Raw genomic sequence first — 22,381 nt, forward strand, 5'->3', positions numbered from 1 at the left:
GCGCGGGAACGGCGGCGGAAGCGGCGCCCCGGTCGCCGCGGTGATGGCGTGGCGCGCGGCCCCGCCCCCGCCGCGCTGAGGGGAGGCGGAAGCGCGCGCGCGCCTGCCGTGCCGCCGCTGCCCGGGGTGTGTGGGACCGACCCCAGGAGCGGCCCAGCCCGGGCTGCTGCTCCCCAACCCCGCCGCTGCCGAGTTATCGCTGGGGCACCTGCCCGCTGCCTTCCACAGCTCCGGGCATCCTGCGGGACCAACACTATTCCCTCTTCCCGAGCTGCCCCCGGCTGCCGTGGGGAAGGAAGGCGGCGGTGGCGCCCCGGGGAGGGCAGCCCAGCTGTCGCTGGCCCGGGCTCCGAGCGCGGCGTCTCCTCTCCCTGCTGGGCTCTGAGCAGCGCCGTCTGTAAGTAGCGCCGTGGTCTGTGCCAGGTGGTTGTAAAAGCCCGGGTGGCTGCTGGCTCAAGGAGCCTGGGAAGCGCAGTGCTGCTGCTGCTGCTGAGAAGGCGAAGGCCGGCGAGGTTTGGAAGGAGCTCGTAGCTAGGTCGGGCCCGGGCTCTCCTCCCAGGCACCCAGCCGTAGGATAAGAGGACAAAGCCTCAAGCTGCTCCAGGGGAGTGTAAGGCTGGACATTTGGTGGATTTTCTAGACAGGGTGATTAGGCATTGGAATGCGCTGCCAAGGGAGGTGGTGGAGTCACCATCGCTGGAAGTGCTTAAGGAAAGACTGAACGTGGCACTGAGTACCATGGTGGAGTTGAGGGGATTGTACCTACAAGTCATAGGTTGGACACGATGATCTCGGAGGTCGTTTCCAACCTATAGGATTCTGTGATCAAGGTATTCCTTTATCATTTTCTCCAGTAAGTCGTGTGATGCCTCTTATAGGGCACTGTATATGCCTAATAGGCTCCGGGAGTTTCAGTGCATGTGGTTTTGACAACGTGCATATCTATCTTTAACTATAGCAGCATGCTAGTAAGCTAGATTCACACTGGTATTTACACTGATATTCGGGTTATTGCAGTCAAAACGCTTGATAATGATTGTTCATGAAGAGGGTCCTCAGGCAGCAGCCCTCCAGAGCTTCTCAAAGTGTTTTTCTTGGGTGAAAAAAAGAAGTTCATGTGCTACTGAGAAGCATTGCTTGCTTAGTGGTCTAATGTGGTGGTTAGTTTTTCATAATGACACTTCATTTAATTGTTTTGTTTCCTGCAGTTGATTCTTCAGGAGGCTCATCTCAAAGTATAGCTTAAAAAAGCTTTGTAAATAGTGGGAGAAAATGTCACATAAAAGCTCTAAGGTAATCAAGAAAGTAAACGTTTCTAGCTCCTTGGAATCTGAGGATATCAGCTTGGAAACCACAGTACCAACCGATGATGTTTCTTCCTCTGAGGAGAGAGAAGGTACTGTAAAAATCACTAAGCAGCTGATTGAACGGAAGGAGTTGCTCCATAATCTTCAGCTGCTTAAAATAGAATTGTCACAAAAAAACTTGATGATTGACAACTTGAAAGTTGAATATCTGACCAAAGTAAGTAGTCTTTCTCCTTTCATTATATAATCTTTTTTTTTTTATTTTGGTGCTTTTAGAGTATGATAGAAACTTCTGAAAAGAATTTATTTGAATGAAATGATGGAGATCTACTTAGTTGGTTTGGGGATTTTCTTGGTGTGTTCTGGGTTCTTTCATGAGAAGAAGGGGAAACAAAGATATAGAAAGCTTCACTGACTAAGTCATTTTACTTATAAGTAAGGGAGGATTTAATTAGTTTTACCTTTCCTAAACACAAAGGAAAAACACCTGTTTTCTTTCAGAAATGATGAATTTTGTCACTCCTGTTAGTAGCATAGCAGGGCTTTGAACCTGAACTTGTGGAGTACTAGAAAAGGTGATCTGAATACTCTTCAGGGCTTTGTTAATGAAGATAGGGATGGAGTATACCAACATGCTAACAGTAGATTCTGTTGTGTACAGCTTGCACGAAGATGCATGAAATTCAGAAAGGTGTAAAAACATTGCCACATTTGTGTGCAGTTCATTTTACATCATACTATATGCCAACTGCTTTTTATTGGCTTTCTACTCAGAGTTTAAGCCTAACTTGAAATTAGTTGAACAAATAGCCATTTAGGAACTAAGCCCTTTTTTTATTTTTAGATCACTGGGACAAAGTCCATATCATATCCTGAAGCCCTAGTGTATTTAGAGGTCTTGTTAGACTGCCATTATTGCACTGCCCACAGCATTGGGATCTTCATATTTTTATTTCAACTTGTTCTTTTTGCAAAATAATTTTTAAAAAATTATTATGGTAACTTATTTTGTTTTATACTCACTCACATTCTTTATATTTAGATTGAAGAGCTAGAGGAGAAGCTTAATGATGCAATCCATCAAAAGCAGCTGTTGTCTTTACGACTGGATAGTCAGTTGGCATTACAGCAAGAAGATGCCAGGTATGGGGGAAGTACAATTAAGAACTTCATCTTTAACAAATTTGTGAATTAATTTGAGTCTGTGTAAATAAGTTAGAAACAGATAATTACTAGTTGCAGGAATAGGATTTCTTTTGCAGATTACATTAGTGTTTTAATTCTAAAATTGAATTTACATATTTAATTTAGATATAAGTAAATTAGAAATCAATTCTCACTAGCTGAAGTTTGTAGGCTTGGTTTTATTTTACCTAAATTCAAAATTTAGTAGGAAGAGGTAGTAAAAGTGTTCTTAAAACCAATAAAGAGCAAAACGACTAGGCAGAGGTGACAGACTTTCCATCAGTTTAAACAGAATTTTTAATAAATGTAGCATAGAAGACTTGGGAAAGGTAAGTGTGTAATGTTTAGCTTTTCCCATTAGTACTTCCTATTTGTCAGAAATGCTTTCAGCTGATGATGTAGAAACTCACTTTCCATGTTGTTCTGAAATGTTTGGAGTTAACCTGAAAAATAGACTGGCTATCAGGCTTCTCAAACCACTTTGTCAGTTACGTGTGAAGTGTGAATTTCCACACCTGTGAAAGAAGAGCATTACTTACATGGTCTCATGTTAAAGCAGAGCTTACAGGATGTGACTACTTCCAAATCCTATTCTGTAGTGAGGCTAGAACAGATATAGAGATGTGGAGCCAGACCTGAGATTAGTTCCAGCAAAGTCTTTCAACTGAGAGCAGCTTATGGTCAGAAAAACATTTGTCACTCTGTATGCTTAGATGCACCAGAGGGGAATATTTTTATGCTGGCCATACCTGAGTTATCTAAGGAGTGCTCAGTAAAAAGGTACTGATGTGCAAACTGTTATTAATAGGCATAAAAAAGTTAAACTACTTTTCCCAATCTTTTCATTAGTTTTCTTGTCAGTCTTTTACTTAACTTTTCATCCTCACGTAATAGAATTGTACTCACCATGGAGTGTGTCCTTGCGTGATTCCTTTGATGACCTCAGACTTTCTGTTACCTGTACCCTGCCAGTGGGATAGATGTTGCCTTGTAGTACTAGCTGGTATTTTTCTATTCCTTTTTAAATAATTCAGAAATGACCATGTTTTCAAGAGTTGTAGCTAAAAATAAAAAAAAAAAATAGTTGCCTTTGATTTAAAGAAAATAAACACGTCTAAACATCATGAACTGATAAGCAGTTTCTCTTGCTGTATAAAACCTTATCACTGATGATAATAGAAGTACAGTGTTGTAAGGTTGCTTGTTCTATTTTAGTAGTGGTTGTTTTGTTGCTGTTTGGTTGGTTTTTTTTTAATAAAGGACTCCAACTTTGTATATTACAGTGGTTAGAAAATTAAGGGATGGTATGACTGTGCCTGTGCTGAAACTTGGTAAGACCCGAGTTCAAGTGATTTCCCAACTCCTTGGGGTTTGTGTGGAAAAAGATTCTACTTTTTCATGGTTTTAACCTTTTAATTCGTAAATTAAGTTTAGTTTGTAAATTCAAGTCAGCATATGTGGAGATTGTCTATCCTCAGACTCAGCTTTGTGTTTTCAATGACTATAAATTTCCTGGATTTTTATGTATACTGTATCTGATATGACTGTTTAACCATGGTGATATACATCCTGGCACTAATTACTCAATCTTTGTAAATTTTTCCCTCTACAAAATGAGCAGAACTCCCTTCTTTGCCAGGGTCTTGTGAAGCTTTGTCACTTGTGTTACTCATTACTTGGTATCTTCTGTTTTCTTGAAGGAAACATCAGGCTCTAATGAAGCAAGAAATGGAAACTATTCTATTGAGACAGAAGCAACTGGAGGAAACAAATTATCAGTTGAGAGAGAGGGCAGGAGATATCCGTCGTAGCTTGCGAGACTTGGAATTAACAGATGAATGCTATGAGAAGCTAAAGTCTCTTCCTGAAGATCAGCTTTCTATCCCTGAATATGTTTCAGTAAGTATTGGGTTTTGCACTGCTTTAAAATATAACCTGTATCTTGGATCTGGCTGGGACAGAGTTGACTTTCTTCTTAGCAGTCTGAATCTTGCTGTGCTTTGCACTGGGGGCTGAAACAGTGTTTTGGCTATTGCTGGATGTGCTTGCACCACATCAAGGTTTTCCTTTTTCCCCATTCTGTCCCCCCCTGCCCCAGCAAGCTATGAATGGTCAGGAGATTGATAGGGGACACAGCTGGACAGCTGACTCAAATTGGCCAAGGTAATATTCCATACCATAAAATGTCATAGCAGCATAAATAGGAGGTATAGGAACAAAGAGAATGTGGGGGGAGTGGGGTGGTTATTACTCAGGGACTGGCTGGTTATCAGTTTTGATCAGTTTCCCCAGTTTCTGGGAGGTGATGAGTTCTTTTCTTTTTTCTTTATTTTTTACTTTTTAAGCTCATCTCTCTCTCCTTCAGTAATTGTTTAGAAAACTTGACACCTGAGTTTTCTTGCTTTTGTTTCATTCTTCTCACTTTCTCCTCTCTATATATAGGCTGCTGGGCAGGCTCAACCCATCCCAAGCTGTAAATTATGGTGGGTTGTGGTTTTTTAATCTCCAACTAGAAATAAAGGACCTTCAGAGGGAGATGTGTTTCTGGATCAGTCTGTTAGGACTGGGTTCCAGTAAAGAGAGGAACCTTTTAATCCCTGAGTCTGTTGTCTTGAAAGAGAGTAGAAGTGCTGACGTATTTTAAGGAGGTTAAATAGATGGCATGTTACACTTAAAATGTGAGCACACATTAATGATATGAAATACAGCAGGCTGAAAAAAGGAATTTGAAACTTGGTTTGCCAGAACCACAAGCTGGGATTGCACTTGCAAATATACCTTACTTTTCTCTTATGCTTTCCATATGTCCCTTTCCTATTTGACTAAATGCAGGAGACAAAGTGTACCTTAATACGCTTTAGGATTCATTTTCTTGATTTAATATGTTTGTTAATTATGGCTTGTGGGTAGGTGAAGAGGCCACAGTGTACTCTTGTTTGCAATACAAAGCCTGTGGGATATATCCAGAGCATCCCAGCTGACTTATGAGAATGAAGAAGATTTAGACATATAAGCCTTAATTCATCAAAATATTAGCATGATACTTATCTGTAGAGCTTGTTATTAAGGAAGCTGTAAATGTTAAAAACCTTAGTACATTTGTTGAGGTATAAATGCTACATGAATGAATTCTCCAGATCAAAGTCATACTTTACTGTGCTCTAGATATGTACAGAGAAGTAAAAATTCTCACCAGCTTTTTAAAAAGCTGGGCTTTTGAAAGTGCTAGGAAAATCATAAGGCTTTGTGGGATAAACAAGAACATATAGCTTGGTTACTGTTAGATTATCAGCACCTAGCTGTCTGCTGTACCCACTGCCCTCTGCAAAAGTATTTGACAGGGTGTTGCTGATTCCTGTATCACCATGGTTGAATAAACCAGACTTTTAACAGAAACTGAAATCCATGTCAGTGGAGCTATTGAAATTGGTGTGCAGGAGGTTCAGGACTTCAGGAATTGATTGACAGTCAGTACAAAAGACTCTGTAGCCAGGCAGGATAGCTACCAGGAGTTAGTAACCTTGTCAACTGCTTTAAGTGAAGCTGTCACAGCACAATTTAGATTTAATTTGTGGGTAGAAAATGGCTGTCAGAAAGATGTGAAGTAAGAGAGATGAATAGCAGCCACCTTCTACCTTTAACCTTCTGTTCTTTAACTCTTGTGTTCAACCAGTTAATGTTATTTTTATCTGTGACAAAAATTCCTTTACTTAAATGCTACGTGAAGCTCCTCTCTTCTTAACACATTACTTTTTCTTTTGAAGAAGTAATTTTTAAATCTTTTCTTTTTCTGGATAAGGCATTCTAAAGATGTATTGTAGTAAATTGCTATTTTCTGCTTTTTTCAACTACTTTTAGCAGAGGATTAGTGTGAACCTAAAAGTATCAGTTAAGCTTGGTGGTTGTTTATCTTTACTTCAAGTTATGTTGATGCTGGGAGGCTACAGAACTGTTTTGCACATCCTGTCTGTGCATCCATTTGGCTCCCAAAGGCTGGGGAAAGGAGTTGGAAGGGAATACTGTTTCCTGCTTTGCTTGCCTAAGGAGAAGTTGGGCATTTATAGGCAGTTAAAATTTCTGACTCCTGTTGTTCTTCTATTATTTCTCTAGAGTCTCACAATGATAATCTCAGACTTCTAAAGTCCATACCTCTTTGGTGTATTTTCATGGCTGCAGATCTTCACTGACTCCTTCTGCTGCATGCTGTTCTCTCTCTCAGGTCAGGGCTCCCCCAAGGCTCTCCCTGACTGGCTAACCCGCCCCCTTTTATCCCAGTTATCTTCATTGGTCACAGCTGCAGCCCATCACGGACAACCGGGACCTCTGGGGCAAAGCCTCTATACAGATATTCAAATACAATGCATTTCCTCTACTATAGACTCCAGATCTGTGTGCAGACTAATAATATAGCCCAGTGATATAAGGGTAGAATTTTCCTTATTGAGAAAGGGTCCTGCTTAGACAACTTGAGCAGGAAATTTTCAGACTTGTTTTTTCTATTTATCAGTTCTAAAGTAAACATGTATATAATGCTTAGACTTTATTTGACACCAGGTCTACTGGACAAACAGGAGGAAGAACTTAAATGCAGACTTTGTATATAGAGATACTGTTAAAGCAAATGTGAGATGTTTTTCACTGTTCTTCCACAAAGGGGTGCAATAGTGACATGGTAGAACAAAACCTAAGTAATGTTTAATGCTAATGATGACAACTGAAAAACTGTACTTTGCACATCTTTTAAAATCATAGTTTTTTGTTTTGAACTTAGTGTAAAAATTCAGATTTTTGTTTTGTCATTCCTGGGATGTTTTTAGAAATGGTATGTGTGAAATTGAAAGTACTTTAGGCTGTTAAATAGTTTAGCTGCCAAGGACCAGTTCAGTTTGTTCAGTAAAGTGAACCTCTTGTGTATTCCACTGTAAAAAATTTTCAGCAAATTTTTTAAAAAAGGTTTCTGCAAGTTCTGTTTAACTGATTTTAATTGCCATGTCTTTCAGGTATATAATTTTGCTAACTGCAGCTCAGTTGTTGTTTGTTTAAGAAGGCAGTTAACTGATGCAACTGTTTTCACAGAACTTCAATTAACAGGAGCCAACTTTTTCAACCTCCGTACCCACCCATTTTTACTTTATTCTGATTGTCCATAAAAAGTGGTGGGCACAGGCTGAGAGTTTTTTAAAAATTGCCTAGAAAGTGGTAATTGTTGACAGCACACCAATATAAATTTCTGATTTTTAAGATGCACAGTTGTTTCTAAAATCCCTTTTAGAGTAAGTTTAGTTTCTGCTGTATTGAATTGGCAACAGGCAGTGTGTGCTTTGACTGCTGGGTTACATGAATGTTTATTGGCTATCAAACCAGCTAAATAGCAGCAACAGTTGAACTGCTAAAACCTCAGCCTCATCTGCTGCATTCATTTCCACTTATTACCGTGCAATGATCTTTTCTTGGGAAGGCTGTGTAAATACATTTATCCTTGATACCTGTATCCCATGTATCCCATGTAATCTTGGTTTCTACTGGGAAATCTGTTTTAGGGTTATTGTGTTTTGGGAAATAGTTGTGGTGTGATAGCCCAAGTCTCCTAGGTTTCTAGGGATATTGCAGTAAAAAATAAAAGAACTTACTGGAAAAGAAGGTGTGTTTTTTAAAAAAAACCACGATGCTTTAAATGATTATAAATTAGTGATAATCAAGGTTACTTTTTTCTTAAGAAATAACCAATTGAATCATCAGATGTTACAGTTAAAAATACTAATCTTTCAGTCATGTTGCACACTTGCCTTATTATATAAAGCATACTACACCTGTGTTTACATTGCAAATTTCTATGGCTTCTGGGTTTTTAGAATTGTATGCTGTCAATTATATGAAATATACCTGGAACTTGTCTTTGTCTTCTGCTGTTTACAGGTAGCAAAACAGAGATCTGTCTTCCTTTTGCATGGAAGTGCAATACAGCTTGCTTTTGAATGCTTACTTAAACTGTGCTTTCTTGTCTGTATTTCTTCTTTAATCATATATCAAAGAAAGCATTAGGGATGGAGGGCATGCAATAGCTTTTGCATGAAAGCGGTGCCTACTTTTTAATTCTTTTCACACACACCCCCAAATGCAACATTTTAAGGTATCAAGTTAATCTGGGAATAATAACCTCTGTGTACGTGCGTGTGGGCGTATATCAAAAAAGCTCCTTCTTCTTTGTTTTGTCTCTTTTTGTTTTTTAATACTGGCTTTGTGGTTTTACTACTCTATTTTCTAGTCTTTTTTCTTGATCAGAAGAGAAGTTCTGAAAAGGTTTTATGGATGTGAGACTTGCTTGCCTGAGACAGGCCTATGACTAGTGTGGGGGAAGAGAGAGAGGAGTATGCGTTACAGACTTTAAAATTTTTTTAGTTCTGTTAGAAGGTTGGATGTTTTTGGTGTTAATTTAGCAGAGTCAAGTCTTTCAGAGCCTTAGTTTCCTGATGCAATTGAATCCCTATACCATCAACTTATTGCTGGAGGTGTGTGTGGAGGGGGTGTCATGGTTCTTCCTGGTTATGTGCTGTTCCTGCTCCATGCTTGCTTGCTCTTGCATTTTTCTTGGTGCAAACTCAGCACGCTGAGCTGGCAGAAAACAAAACAAATCAAATCTCTCAATTTCTACCCACCCCATAAAAAATTATATTGTCTTGAGGGAAATTAGCAAGTAAAGTTGGTTACTACTGAATAGATTTTGGGTTTGTTTGGGGTTTTGGTTGGGTTTGTGTTTTTTTGGGGTTTTTTTTTGACTGTTAATCAAATAGGCTCTAGGTTTGGCACAAGGAGGTGCATGAGGCCATGTGTGCATTAGAAACTGTATTTTTTTGGTTGATCTGCCTGAGTGTAAGCTGCCTTAATTGTACAGCAATATAACCTTTACTTTATGGCATGCCCTAGAAATATTATTTAGTCATTATTGTCATAAGATGTTGAGCTGATGTGTTTTTAGGTTTGTAGTTTTGCAGTTGCAATTTGCTAGTTTCAACTTTGAATATCTGTCTTGTTCTTCTAGGTCCGGTTCTATGAAGTAGTCCATTCCTTAAGAAGAGAGCTAAGTGATCTACAGATGAAAAAGGAGAGTCTGACAGAAGAACTAAGTGGGTACAGATCCCAACTGAAGTGTCTGACAGAGGTCTGTGCTCCTTAGTTATGTTATCTCAGTTCAGAAAATGTGAATACGTACATTGTGAAAATCTCATTCTCCAAATCATTATTTGTGTATAAGATAAAAAGCTTTTATGCTGTGTAAAAATTACTGCAAGGGAAAAAGGAAATAACCTATATGCATCCTTGTATAACAGCTAAGCTGATGCTATGGCTACCCTGCAGGATTTGCTCATGAGACTGTTCAGGGCAGTCTCTTACCAGCTGTGTTGTGCTTTCTGAGGGCAAGATTTCAGGGTGGGGATGCTGGACAGGGGATCTGCCCAGCAGCAGCTGAAGACACTGTGGTGGTTCACTGTATGGTCTTTGAGATGGGGATGTCTTGGTAGTACTTTGTATTTTTTAAAGTTCTTTGGAGTTGCATCTTCTCTGTTATGCTTTCCAATTCTTTGTATTTTAATTTTTGTATTTGTTTCTATACTAAAGAAAAAGATAATTCGATTTCATGTAAGATACAAACACCAGAAGTAGAGAAATAAATTATATAAATATTTTAAATTTTTATTTTTAAAGAGCTAAGGAATTGAAATAGTATAAGAAGTATGGTTTTTCTAATGTGTTTATCAATATTTATATTATGCTTGGTATGCATATAGCTAGGGTGATTTGTATTATAACTTAGTTCTGCATGAGTCTGGAGTTGGGACAACAGTTTCAGGGACTCAGAGTATATTTATCCAGGTCATGGCTAGCAGAGACTTAAATGACACTGTCATTTTACTACTTCTCAGAATATGTTTTAGTTACTACCTTTTTCCCTGTGAAATTTGCTTATGGAATAATCAGGTGTAAGGGGAAATTCTTTATATAAGTTTATCTTGTGAAATTCATTTACTTTCATTTCTCATTCTGATTGACTTAGAGAAAGTAGTCAATAAAATTTATGCATTTATGTGCTTCAGCATTATTCTGTGTCACCATCTCTGGTCATAATTGAGATTAAACTAATCCTGTTAATTTTTGTCTTGCATAAGCTTTTTCCTTCACTGTACATTTAATGTGCTTTGATTTAATAAAATTGTATAGGAGGATTGCAGCCTTTGAGATTTGACGGACATCTATTACTTCTGCTGAAGCAAATTAACAAGACAGTCGATAACAATAATTAAAGTTGTGCTAGAAACAATTTTCTTGGGACATTGATCTTTCTTTGATATAGGCTTGTAATTTTGCTCTTTTTGCACCACATGGTGGCAGTATCCACCTTTCCCACTGATGCATTTCTCTAAGTTCGAAGTGCGCTGTGCTTTTCTTTTATGGAGAGGCTTGAGAGTCTCTCTTCTGATTCTGGCAGGTTCAAGTTTTACCCGAGAGTCACTGCAACAAGGTACCTCAGAATATAAGGTAAGAGGAGCATCATCAGGGTGTAAGGGTATTTTAGAATTTCTGATGTGCTTGCTGCACAGGAGCTAACGTACCTATACGTCTCTTGCAGTTTATGAAAAAGTGATTTGAAGGTGTACTGCTGGGGTAACTTTTTTGAGGTCTTAACTAAGGTCAAGCTTTTTTGCAAGGAATTTTATCACTAGGAAATAAAGTTTTGTTCAGAGCCTTCCGTAAGCTCTTACACTCTTTTACTGAATTATTTTGTTTTGTTTTGTTTTCCAGTAGTTCTTGTTTTCCCAGGTACATGAAATATAGTTGCTGAAGTTTCTTGCCTGTTATTTAATAATTTATACTGTGCAAATCCTTCTTCTGGGTTTCCATACAGTATTCTGTAAATTTTAAGTTTTCTCTAATCATTGGAATATTTTTATTTTTTGTGTAATTTATCAACAAAGTCTGTTCTGAGTTTAAAACTTCTTTAGGAAACCAGTAGTACAGAAGTTTGAAATACAGTCATCACTGAAGATAAGACAATTGTTTTTTGGGTTTTTTCTTGAGTGAGAATAACCTACTTCCTACAGTAAGAATTCCTTCTTTTTTTCTACTCTTTCAAGATAAATTAAGACTCTTCTTCATGAGTTTCAACACAGGTTTCTTCCCTTTATTGGGACATAGAAAGGAGCAAAAAATATGCTTAGGCCAGAACTTGGGGGAGGAGGATTATGTTGGCTTTTCTGGTTGTTTGTGGCTGACAGACCAGGTTAGAGCAGGTTTTATACATTCACCCTGAAATGAAGTAATAAGAAATGTGAGATGGTTTGTTCTAGATTCATAGGAAAGATTATCTAGCCAACCAAGAACTGAAAAAGTTTTAAGGAAAATTTGAACTTAAGAGGTGAAGTCAACTTTAGGAGAATTTAAGTGTGAAATGAATTCATCATATAAGACAACCATGCTGACCCTATAACTTCATAAACTTTGCTTGGTGTGCTGCTGCTCTTAGCCCTTAAGGGCTGTTGAATCTGTAACACAGGCCCAGTAGGGCAGGGAGCTGTTTCTGACAACAGGTAGCAGAAAATGGCCTGTGAAGACTGATTCCTAGCACTGGAACGTGGTGTGATAAAGGATGTTTGTTATTCTGCTTTCTGTTTGTAAAGCGATCAGTGTAAGTGATTGTGCTGTACAGCTAAATTAGTGGCTCTCTGCACACAATTGGTGCATCTGTGATTTAGATCAGTGCATTTCCTCTGCTTCCAGGTACAGCAGCCACAGCCTAGGGGGAGGCAGTGGAACTGGTGAAAGCCATGTTCTTCTACTGCTGACTGACTTGTTACTAAATGTAGGGTACAGGCTTGTTTTAGTCCTCCTTTCACAGTCCTGCTCAGTACTTCACGTATAAATAATGTTGGCACCACCAGCGTTGGAGGTAAAGATAGAGGAGGAAGTCCAACTATAGTGGTGTATTAGCAGGAGCTTCCCAGAAATAAAACCAGCTTCTGATGTGTGCATTCCCATGCTGAACATCAGTTTACTATTTTCAGAGCTGTTTGTTTCCAAAGTGGTTAGAACTTTCCCTCAAACAGATGTAATTTACTACTAGTGGGTATCTCTTAAGGCTGGGAGAGTGTCTGGGAAGGAAATCTTGCTTTCCTTTGTACCTCCAGAAGATTAAGTACTGCTTTCTTCTTCTGGCTGGGAGTTTCTTGGCAATGTTTTCCTGGAATTTGGTATTGATACAGTTTTATCAGGGCTCCCTTTTCTTCAGTTATTTTTTATATAAAGTTGCCTTCAGGATTTGCAATAAAATTTATAGCATGAGAGTATCTGAAAGCTGTGGTTATCCTAAAGACAAAGCTGGTTATGTGTAGGACAAAGATCTTTTCTAAGACTTCATCTCTGAATCAGGATTAGTAGCTGTCAGGTTTTGCTAGACATAACTAACAGTTTTCTCTGTGATAATGTTTTCCAGCTGGAGGGAAAACATATCTATAGTCTTCAAAGAATAAACTAAGCTTTTGTACTCAAAGGATCACTTGGCACTAGATGTGTCTGAATATTAGAAAACTGAGCTGTTGTTGCTACTCCAAAAGGACTGGGATCCCTAAGGTTTCTCCTAAAGTTTGCAAATCTGTAAATCTGCACTCTAGAACTCTTCCCCAGCCCCCTGACACCACTTCTTTCAAGCAGTGCATAGATCATTTGGTCTCCACAACTCTCTTGAGGCAGATGAGGTCTTGGTCTTCGGTGAAATGCGTGCCTATTTTTTTTTTTTTTTTGCTATTGTTAATATTGTTCAGGAGAACAGCTGCAAGGACGATTCTCTACCAGTAACTGTGAGCTTGAGGCAGCAGTTTAATATTTCCAACACTTAAGGAAGTTTCATATCTGTGAAAGTTTCCTTTTCTACCCAATACCTTTCTACTCTTTCCATACATAGCTATGGCTTGCTTTGACTGCTAGCTGTGGCTCAGAGGTACGAGATGGTTTAGTTATACTGCTCTGTAATGATCTCAAGGATCCTTTTCACCTGAGAATATTTCACTGAAAATTCTAGTAAGCTCCAATCCAGAGAAATAAACTTTTTATTCCTCCAATTTCTTTTGCTATAGAAGAACTTATTCCAAAGCTATTCTTTTCATATGCTCCTTGCAGAGTATCTCTACTTTGGAGTAGCTCAACATTTTTGTTTATAATTTTTAGTGGTAAATAGTGACCTGTCTACAATCAGATTACCAATTTTCCATCTACAAGCAGAGTACCAATATCATAGCAAGTTACTAAAGAGATGTTTAATTAATTATGTATAGCTTCTTCATGACATTTGGGCAGTTGCATTCCAATTCCATAAATAATGTATTGACCAGTAATTTTTGAATGCAGAGTATGTAAACAATTGAAGCAAAATGTCATCTTTACAAAGAAGCAGCACCTCATCCAAATAACTGGAGGGAATTGTTTTCACATCACAATAGTACAGTAGCTTTACATTTGTCTAGGGCCTTTAGGATACGAACAAAGTGCTGGCTTTTTTAAATGATTCTTCAAAGATGCAGATGTTTGAAAAAAAAGGTTTTTAAAAGCAGGATCACTTTCTTTTACAGGCTTCTCTGTAGATGGTGTAAGGAAGTCTGTGCTGCTTTTGCTTGATTGGCTGATTAATCTATTCCCTGCATTTCTATTTATCTTGTTATCTCCAAAGGCTTTCTGAAACATCAGTTAATCCCTATCATGTATTATGTGTCACTAACTTAGTTCAAAAAGTATGTCACCTGGATTTCACACTTAAAATTCAGATAGGTGTTTATTTCAGTGACTGCTGTAAACTGCTGCTCATTGCATACTGAAGATAGCAGTGAAGATTAATATCATTAAACTGAGGTTAGCCATTAGATCTTTAGTTTCTCTATGAGTTTGGGGTTTTAAGTGGTGCAGATCAGGCAAGCTGAGAATCTTCTTGCTTGAAACATCATCAGTGGACAGTGTTTGTAAACCAAATGAAAGCACTTCTTAGCAGACTTATGCCTTGTAGAAACCACCACCACTGGGTTTCTTAGGCAGCTCTGTCAAGAATTTCTTTAGGCAGTGGTTGCCCATCTGTCTCACACAGGAAAAGTTTGGTATTTCATTTGTTTTAACCATCTCATCAGTCTGAGTTTCTGCTCTCTGCAGAAGCAAAAATTATTAAGAGGCTGAAGAAAAGCCATGAGGTGTTTGGAGTATTATGGCCATCACATTCAGTGTAAGGAAGTTCTGCTTGTCCTTTAATTATTTTAAGATTTGTGGGCTTACTTAATATTATTTATTGGTATTATTTTCAGTACCTCCTTTCTATCCTTGAAAGAGCTCTGTATCTTGATTCTTCTAAAAGCCCCTTTTTTGCTGCAGCAGGACAAAGCTGTTCATCAAGATGTTCAACCTATCTTTTGAAGATAAATGGAAAGATAAAGCTGTTCCATTGCAGAGATCTTAAAATCAGTGTATATGGACAGCGTTAGAAACTAATTTAATTTCATCACATACAAAGCAAGGCTTCTTCTGCTTAAGCACAGGCAGCTTGGTTGTATGTCTTTAAGATGGATTGCTATGGAGTGCAGAAGCTTGGGTATGTGCTACCTGGAGATGCACATACCACATAGAGGGTCTTGTGTGTTAGCTTATTACAGCCTAGACTGGGTATCAGCTTGCTTTGTCATGTTTCTTCATGTGTTTGAAATAGTACTTTGACACCTTAAGATTAGGTAGATAAAAAGCAGTGTCCTGTGCAATAATTAGTGTTTCTTCAGGAGTTATATTAAATCTTAAAAAAAAAAAAACCAGGATAAACCCGTCTAATTTAGGTAGGTCTTAGAATCACTTTTGCAAAGCAGAATTTAACTCTCCTTCCCTGGAATTACCATACTGTTACACGACATTAACATAACTGTTACATGACATTAATAACTGATTTATTAAATACAATTCAAAAGTAAATTTAGGTGTCAAGTATTAGAAGGAGCTATTTTTGCAGATATTTAGATATTCTGTTAATTGTGGCTTTAAAGCTGTCTATGACAACTTTTTCCAGAGGTTAACCAACTTAATTTTATACTTTTGGTAGTTGTCTTCTAGCTCTCAGCTAGATAATACTGTAGGAGCCTCAGTAGCCCACTCAGTGAAGGGTGTGTGAATTGCAGCATGGCGGAATGGCATGGAATATCCACAGAAGAATTGAAGAATTTAATCTTTCAATTTGCACTTAAAAGTTAAGTGGCATTACCAACATTTCCTGTTGCAAGATGAATTATGTTTGCACTGGATAACAGGGTACTTGCACCATTATGGTACATATTTGAAACTTTAGCTAACTTGTGCACACCTTTTAAAAATATCTGACAGAGACTACCATTATAATAATGCCATCTTTATAAATAATGACATGTAAACTGATTAAAGAGAGTGTTTCATAGTTTTAGTTGGCTTAATGTATATTCATTGATTAGGGTAAACATAAATTATATATATATCCGTATGTGTTAGGATGAATAACAATCAAGTCTTTACATGATGTATTTTTAATGGTAGACCATGCAGAATCCTCATAAAAACTTTCTGGATGTTGTGATTTTTGTGATTTGTGGCCTGAAGTGATTTTAGTAATAGTGAAGATAAGTAGGTATGTGAAATATAAAACAAAATATTCTTTTTTTTTATCAACAGAATGGGTAAAATATGGCTAGTAGATTAGGGAGCTTTTCTGTAGTGTCTTAGAAATATTTAGGTGTGTTTTTTTCAAGAAGGCATTCTGTCAGTGTTTCAGCTAATGATGTCTGTGAAGTTTATCAGTGTCCTTCTGTCAATACTCCTTATATGCTGTTGCCCTAAACTTCCCTTGTCTATTGAAAATTAGCTATACAGTTATCCTCCTATAACTGTGTAAAGCATAGCTTTCAGCAATGTTGAAAAATTATGTACTCATACAGCGTCTTTTACTGCAAAATAAATGTAATATTATGTAATTGCTAAATGCTTGGTTTAGTAATGACATCTTAAGGGTGTGCTCACCTTCAGTTAATAATATTGTGATATCTATTCATAATAACCAGATAGCATGATTGTTAATCAAGCATCCATTATTGACCTTGCTATCAATCACAGTAGTAAAAAACTGAACTCAACAGTTTTCTGGACATGGAAAAAATATAAATGCCCAGGAGTATTCTCAAATTTTTAACAAGCAAATCTTTTTGTAGTCCATCAGCTTTATCTTGTATAAGTGAATGAGCATTATTATTTTGTTTGTTCTTGTGAATATATTGCTAAGTAGTACAGTATTTAGGACAAGTAAGAAAGATAAGTTTGTGAAAAAAGTACCTATGTAGTAGAAAACTGAAAAATGGAATCTAGATTGGGCAGTAAGGTATAAAATTCCTGTGGAGAGTTGGAGGGAATGAGTGTGATTAGGAAATCTGTTGATCTTCAAAAGGAATACCTGGTATTTTAAAGGATGCATACTCTCTTCCTTTGCTTTTGTTGTTTTGGTTTTCAGAATAATCCGTAAAAGTATGTGAGGACGAAAAAGAGGGGGAAATGGAAATTAATGCTGATGGACCATTAAGTAAACAATTTTATTTTATTTTATTTTTTCTTCCACGAAAGCTTTCAATGATATTCTTCAGCAAACATTGGTTACCAGATACAATAGCTACAATTTGGGAGTAACTGGCTGAAATCTTTCAGATAATGACAGATGTTGCTAAACTTGCTGAACAAACCATCCTATCTCTTTTTTTTCAAATTAACTAGCAAGTATCTTCACAAGACTCTTGACTTGTTTGAAACTGTTGTAAAGGTAGTTTACTTTTCAGTTTACTTTCATGCTCCTAGTATGGGTTTGCAGACCACCAGCTGGTTATGGTGGTCTGCAAATCTAAGCTAGGAGCACAAAAGTCACACCACCTTTACAACATCATATACCTGGTGGTATAAGATGGTTACTGGTCTTGGAAGTTGTGCTAATGGACAAATGCATTGGAAAAAATAGGTGCATTTAATCAAGTATTTGTAATAAGATAAAAATAAGTTGAGTATTGATATAGCTGGTTACTTTGTGATGTGCTAAATTTCCAAATACTCAGACAAATGAAGGCATTACCACTGAATATTCATAAGAGGTTTTAATGAAACTTAGTTGGTGATTACTTCAAGTAAATATCAGTGCATTTGTGATAATTTCAAAATGTCTCACTTCCTAGAGCTATGAAGACGAGAGGAGGAGTCGGTCAGAGCTTGAGGTCAGATGCCAGCGTTTAACACTGGAACTGGCTGATACCAAGCAGTTGATTCAGCAAGGTGATTACAGACAACAGAACTATGATAAAGTAAAATCGTAAGTATCTCTATAATTCGAGTGTTTAACTAACATACAAATGTTAATAAAGATCAGCCTTGATTGACCAGACTTCTTAGTTTTGCTTTTGACTTACACACATTTTTTCTTACTTCATACACTAATGGTTCAATTACCACTTTTAGTATATTGCAGACCTAAAATGAACAACATTCTGAAAACCAGTGCATCAAATTATCTTCCTAAAGGTTATATTTTCAGATTTATTGTGTTTTCAAGAGAGCCTAGCAGTCTCATTGCAGCTAAGGAAGTGGGAGCTGTTGATAGCAAGCATCTTGGAACAAGTACTCTTTTTTTATTCTTAGTTTAAAAGCAATGATCTAACAAAAGGCCCTATGCTCTACTCTGTGCTGCTTACTGAGTGAGTTAGGAGGGCAGGACCTTGGGAATTAATATTTACAACTTGAGATATCTTTGAAACGATAAAATTTGAAAGGGCTGTTTTGAGAACTCTGGCGGATAATCTTAGGATTACCTTAGTGAATTTGTTTAACTGCAGGAAGTTCCAGTGTCTAGCTTTTTTAAAATACAGATTGTACTGTTATAGCCAATGTTTTGAATATCCATCTTGCAAAAAGCAATTGCAAAATAGTGAAAATAGATTTCTTGTAAATATACTCATAGATGTATACCTCATAGTACAGCTTCCAGACAGCTTTTTCAGTGTGCTTGCAAGTACAAGAAATCTGGTCTTTGGCACATTTGTGGAGAAGTGTATTCAAAAATAGGGATTATGAATAGAAAAGACCCTGTCAGCTCCTTAGTTGCTCATATGGAATGAACTCAGGCATAGTTGTTGACACAAATGACTTTGCCCACTAAGTCATTTGAAGGGGAATCTGTCTTCTGGATTCACAGCATTTTTGGTTCACAGCAGTATGTACAAAAACAACCCTGGAATCTTTCTGGCATCTTGTTGGAAATAGGATGGATTGATGCTGTGATTTGCTTCCTATATGCAACTGCATCTTAATAAGTGGATTGTAATAACTTTCATGTGAATGGCTCCAGTGTTTAACAGTGTGCATTTAGAATAGCCTTGAGTTGAGAAAAGCATGAATGAACGTGCCAAAACTGTATTTGAGAGAGTAGGTTGTATTCAGCTGGGTAGGCACACATGAAGAGGAGGGGAGAGCTCTGTTGGCATAACTGCATGAGGATATTTGGGAGCGCTGCAGGAGTAAATCACTTCCAGACTTGTTTCTGCTTTTAAAAAACACTATGTCAAATCTAGTTCTGCTGTACTGCAAGTTATCTCAGTTTTAAAGCAATGCTATGCTTAATATAATATTGGTTAGCTTTTTCCTAAACTGCAAGCTCATACTGGCTCATTCATTTCACTGTTCTAACAGGGTGAGAGTGGAGACATAGTGATGCTTCTTTGTGCATGGAGAAAGCTCTTTTGCTCAGGACACCAGCACAATTTTTGCAGCTGTGTCATGTATATTTTAAACATGACAACCCACTCTGGTATCAAGGCTGTATACAGGGGAGAGTACCTACTGAGAACAAGTATACATTGCTTTCTGCTCTGTTAAGAAAATGGTAATGAAGTTGTTTCACTTTTTCATTCGACTTCCATATCTGCAAAAGATTGAAGAGAATGTCATGGGAAATAGCATCAGAAGCTTGATAAAGCTAAAACAATGGGTACTTACCAATCATTGCTAAGAGAAGAAATGCATAGCCCAAAGTTACACTAAAGAAGAATAATCAGAGGAGAATGAGTACTGTAGAATTTGAGTTTGAGTACTGTAGAATTTTCTTTGTTTCTTAGTATTTAAATAATACTCAGTTGTTTCATGTAAAATGATACTGTTCCCGGTGTTAGTAACTATTAAAGGTTAAGATTATCACCAGTTGTTCTGTGAGTGACTGATTGGAAGAAGTCAGTGTCTTGAACTGGAAGAAGGCTGAGAAATTAAAAAGGCACAGGAATTTTGTTCATTGCACTTTATGCATCTAATAGTTTAACTTTGCTTTCACAGTGAACGTGATGTATTTGAGCATGAACTATCAGAACTCAGAAGAAACTATGAAATACTGGAGGTGTCATACAAAACACAGACTAAAGAGAGAAATGACTTAGCAAAAGAGGTAAACATAAATTTCTTACCTTAGTAATCGTGTATTTCATCATCTCAGGAATTTGATTATTTGTCTAATCAAAGTTGTTAGGATCGTGGAATAATTTAATTCTAATGGTCTCAAGAGACTTAGCTGCTCCAACCCGCCCATGCAGTACAGAGCAAGATTAGGTCAAGTTGCTTAGGGCTTTGTCAAGTTTTTAAAGTCTCCAATGATGGAGATTCCACAGCCTTTTGGACAATCTGTTCCAGTGTTTGTTTGCTCTCTTGTGAAAATGCATTTGTAAAAACTAATCAGTTGGTACAGCTTTTTTTCTGTTGCATCTTGTCCTGTAAGTATCTACGGCCAAGACTCTGGCTATTTTTATGTGTTCCACTTGGATAGCTGAAGTGAGCAATAATATTTTCCCCAACCAGATTTCTCTTCTGAAGGCTGAATAAAGTTCCAAGTATTTGTCTTAACCCCTTGTACATCATATGCTGTAGTTCATGACCATCCTGGTAGAGCTCTTCTGGTCCTGTTTCAGTATGTTAATGTATGTCTTTAGGACATGCATGTCATGGGATATAGCACTCCAAATATAGTCTCACAAGTGTGGAACACTGGATAATAATTTTCTTTAACCCACTGTCTGCATTGTATAGCCTTGTAGCCACTTGGCCTTCTTTGCTGTCAGGGCACATTTCTGTCCCATGTTCAGTTAGTTCAATGGATGTTTGCCTATCCAATCCATATTTTGCTAGCTTTTCCATAGAGCTGTTACAGGAGGTGGCTGAAAGCCATGCAAAAGTAAATGACATGGACAGTGATCCCCCCATTCACAGAGCTAACATTTTTGTCAGGTTTGATAGGTTTGGCCTTGGTAAATTCCTGCTAGTTTTTCTGTCACCTTCTCATTCATATTCATGGATATAGCTTCCAGGGGAATTTACTTCATAATCCTTGCAGGGACTGAAATTACATTTGCCAGCCCAACTAAGTGCTCCTACTTGAAGGAAGATTGTGGTAATCAGAAGCCTTGATTACTTGCTATGATCCTTCAAATGGCTGGTCAGCCTCACAGCAACATAGGCTATCTCCCTCAACACTGGTCGAGTGCTTCCCATTTTTTCCTAGGCATTATATGCATGCCATTTTCCTAGGTTTGTGACTTAGAAGGCTGAAGCAAAGACAGGCTGAACTCTGCCAGTAAGCTCAGGAACCTGGGAGGCCCCAGGGGAAAATTTACCATTGGAAGATGAATGCTGTGAGTATGCTTGATATGGTTTAACTCCAGCTGGCAACTAAGCCCCACACAGCTGTTTGCCCATCCCAGTGGGATGGGGGAGAGAATCAGAAGAGTAAAAGTCAATAAAACTCATGGGTTGAGATAAAGACCATTTAATAGGCAAAGCAAAAGCTACACACACAAGCAAAGCAAGTCAAGGAATTCATTCCCCACTTCCAGTGGGCAGGCAAGGGTTCAGGCAGGGAAGCAGAGCCCTGCAGGAATAGTGTGGAAGATCTTTGTGTGTTAACACTTTAGCAGCTGAATAAATGAGACAGACTACTCCTGAGAGTATTCAGGGGACATGTGTTCCTTAGTGTCTCTGTGTAAATAACAGTATTACAGATAGAACAGAGGCTAAAACTGCCACTTTAAAGATAGCACTGCTCTGCCTAATTTTACAGGTAGCTGTAGAGATTGTCAGAAACATTAAGGAAAAAAACTGAGTTTCTATTAGAAAGTACCCCTTTGGTGTCAGGCTTTGTTAGTCTATTTATTCCTCAGTCTAGCATTGTAAGAAGACACCAAAAGTCAGGTTTGTTCTCAGCGTACAAGAATGGCCAAAAAAGTACTGTCCTGTACATCAAGTTTGTACATACATATGGAGTACTGCAGAATAGCAGCAACAATGGCTTTTTTTCATTAACTTTGTACTGAATTAATCAGAGTGAACAAAAGTAGCACTACTTTAAACTAAAATATCACTTCAAACTGTGTATTACTTAAATCTTCTGAAAGGTTTGTGCTGATTTTTGTGTCTGCTGATACAGTATCAAGTCCTGGATTGGAAGAACATCCAATTGGAAGTTTTTACACAGTACTTGTTCCAGAGGAGGAGTAACTGCTTGCTTTTCTTTGTGTAGTAGTCTGTGATGTCTGTTCACTGTGGATATATATATAACATATTACTTGGAGAGAGACCATGTTTACTTTTCTTAAATCAGGTGTAGAACAGGCATTTATACCTCACCCTGAGTGTGGTGCTCAGCAAGTGGGCTGATAGAGAAGAGCATGCCTCTAAGAGCACTGTTTGTGTATAAATTGTCATCTCTTTAACTTCTTGCTCCATGTCTTTGACTCCAGTATCTTTCCTAAGTAACCTTTAGTCCTTCTATGACTTAGAAAAGGTGA

General features: G+C 37.9%; 1 protein-coding gene across 4 annotated transcripts in view; it reads left to right on the forward strand.

Moving 5' to 3' along the window:
• The window catches only part of PIBF1 (progesterone immunomodulatory binding factor 1), a 106,957-nt gene that overhangs the window by 355 nt on the left and 84,221 nt on the right, over positions 1–22,381 (forward strand). For 2 of the 4 annotated variants that reach the window (XM_066545068.1, XM_066545070.1), the window contains exons 1-7: positions 139–397; positions 1,209–1,524; positions 2,350–2,450; positions 4,193–4,391; positions 9,532–9,651; positions 17,741–17,874; positions 19,884–19,992. In XM_066545068.1, coding sequence (XP_066401165.1) covers positions 1,273–1,524; positions 2,350–2,450; positions 4,193–4,391; positions 9,532–9,651; positions 17,741–17,874; positions 19,884–19,992 — 915 coding nt within the window. In that variant the 5' untranslated portion in view covers positions 139–397; positions 1,209–1,272. Of the gene's footprint in view, positions 1–138; positions 398–1,208; positions 1,525–2,349; positions 2,451–4,192; positions 4,392–9,531; positions 9,652–17,740; positions 17,875–19,883; positions 19,993–22,381 lie in introns of those variants that run through there. The other 2 variants (XM_066545069.1, XM_066545071.1) reach the window with 2 other exon arrangements.

Source organism: Molothrus aeneus, chromosome 2 (genome assembly GCF_037042795.1).
Source record: "Molothrus aeneus isolate 106 chromosome 2, BPBGC_Maene_1.0, whole genome shotgun sequence".
Lineage (NCBI taxonomy): Eukaryota > Metazoa > Chordata > Aves > Passeriformes > Icteridae > Molothrus > Molothrus aeneus.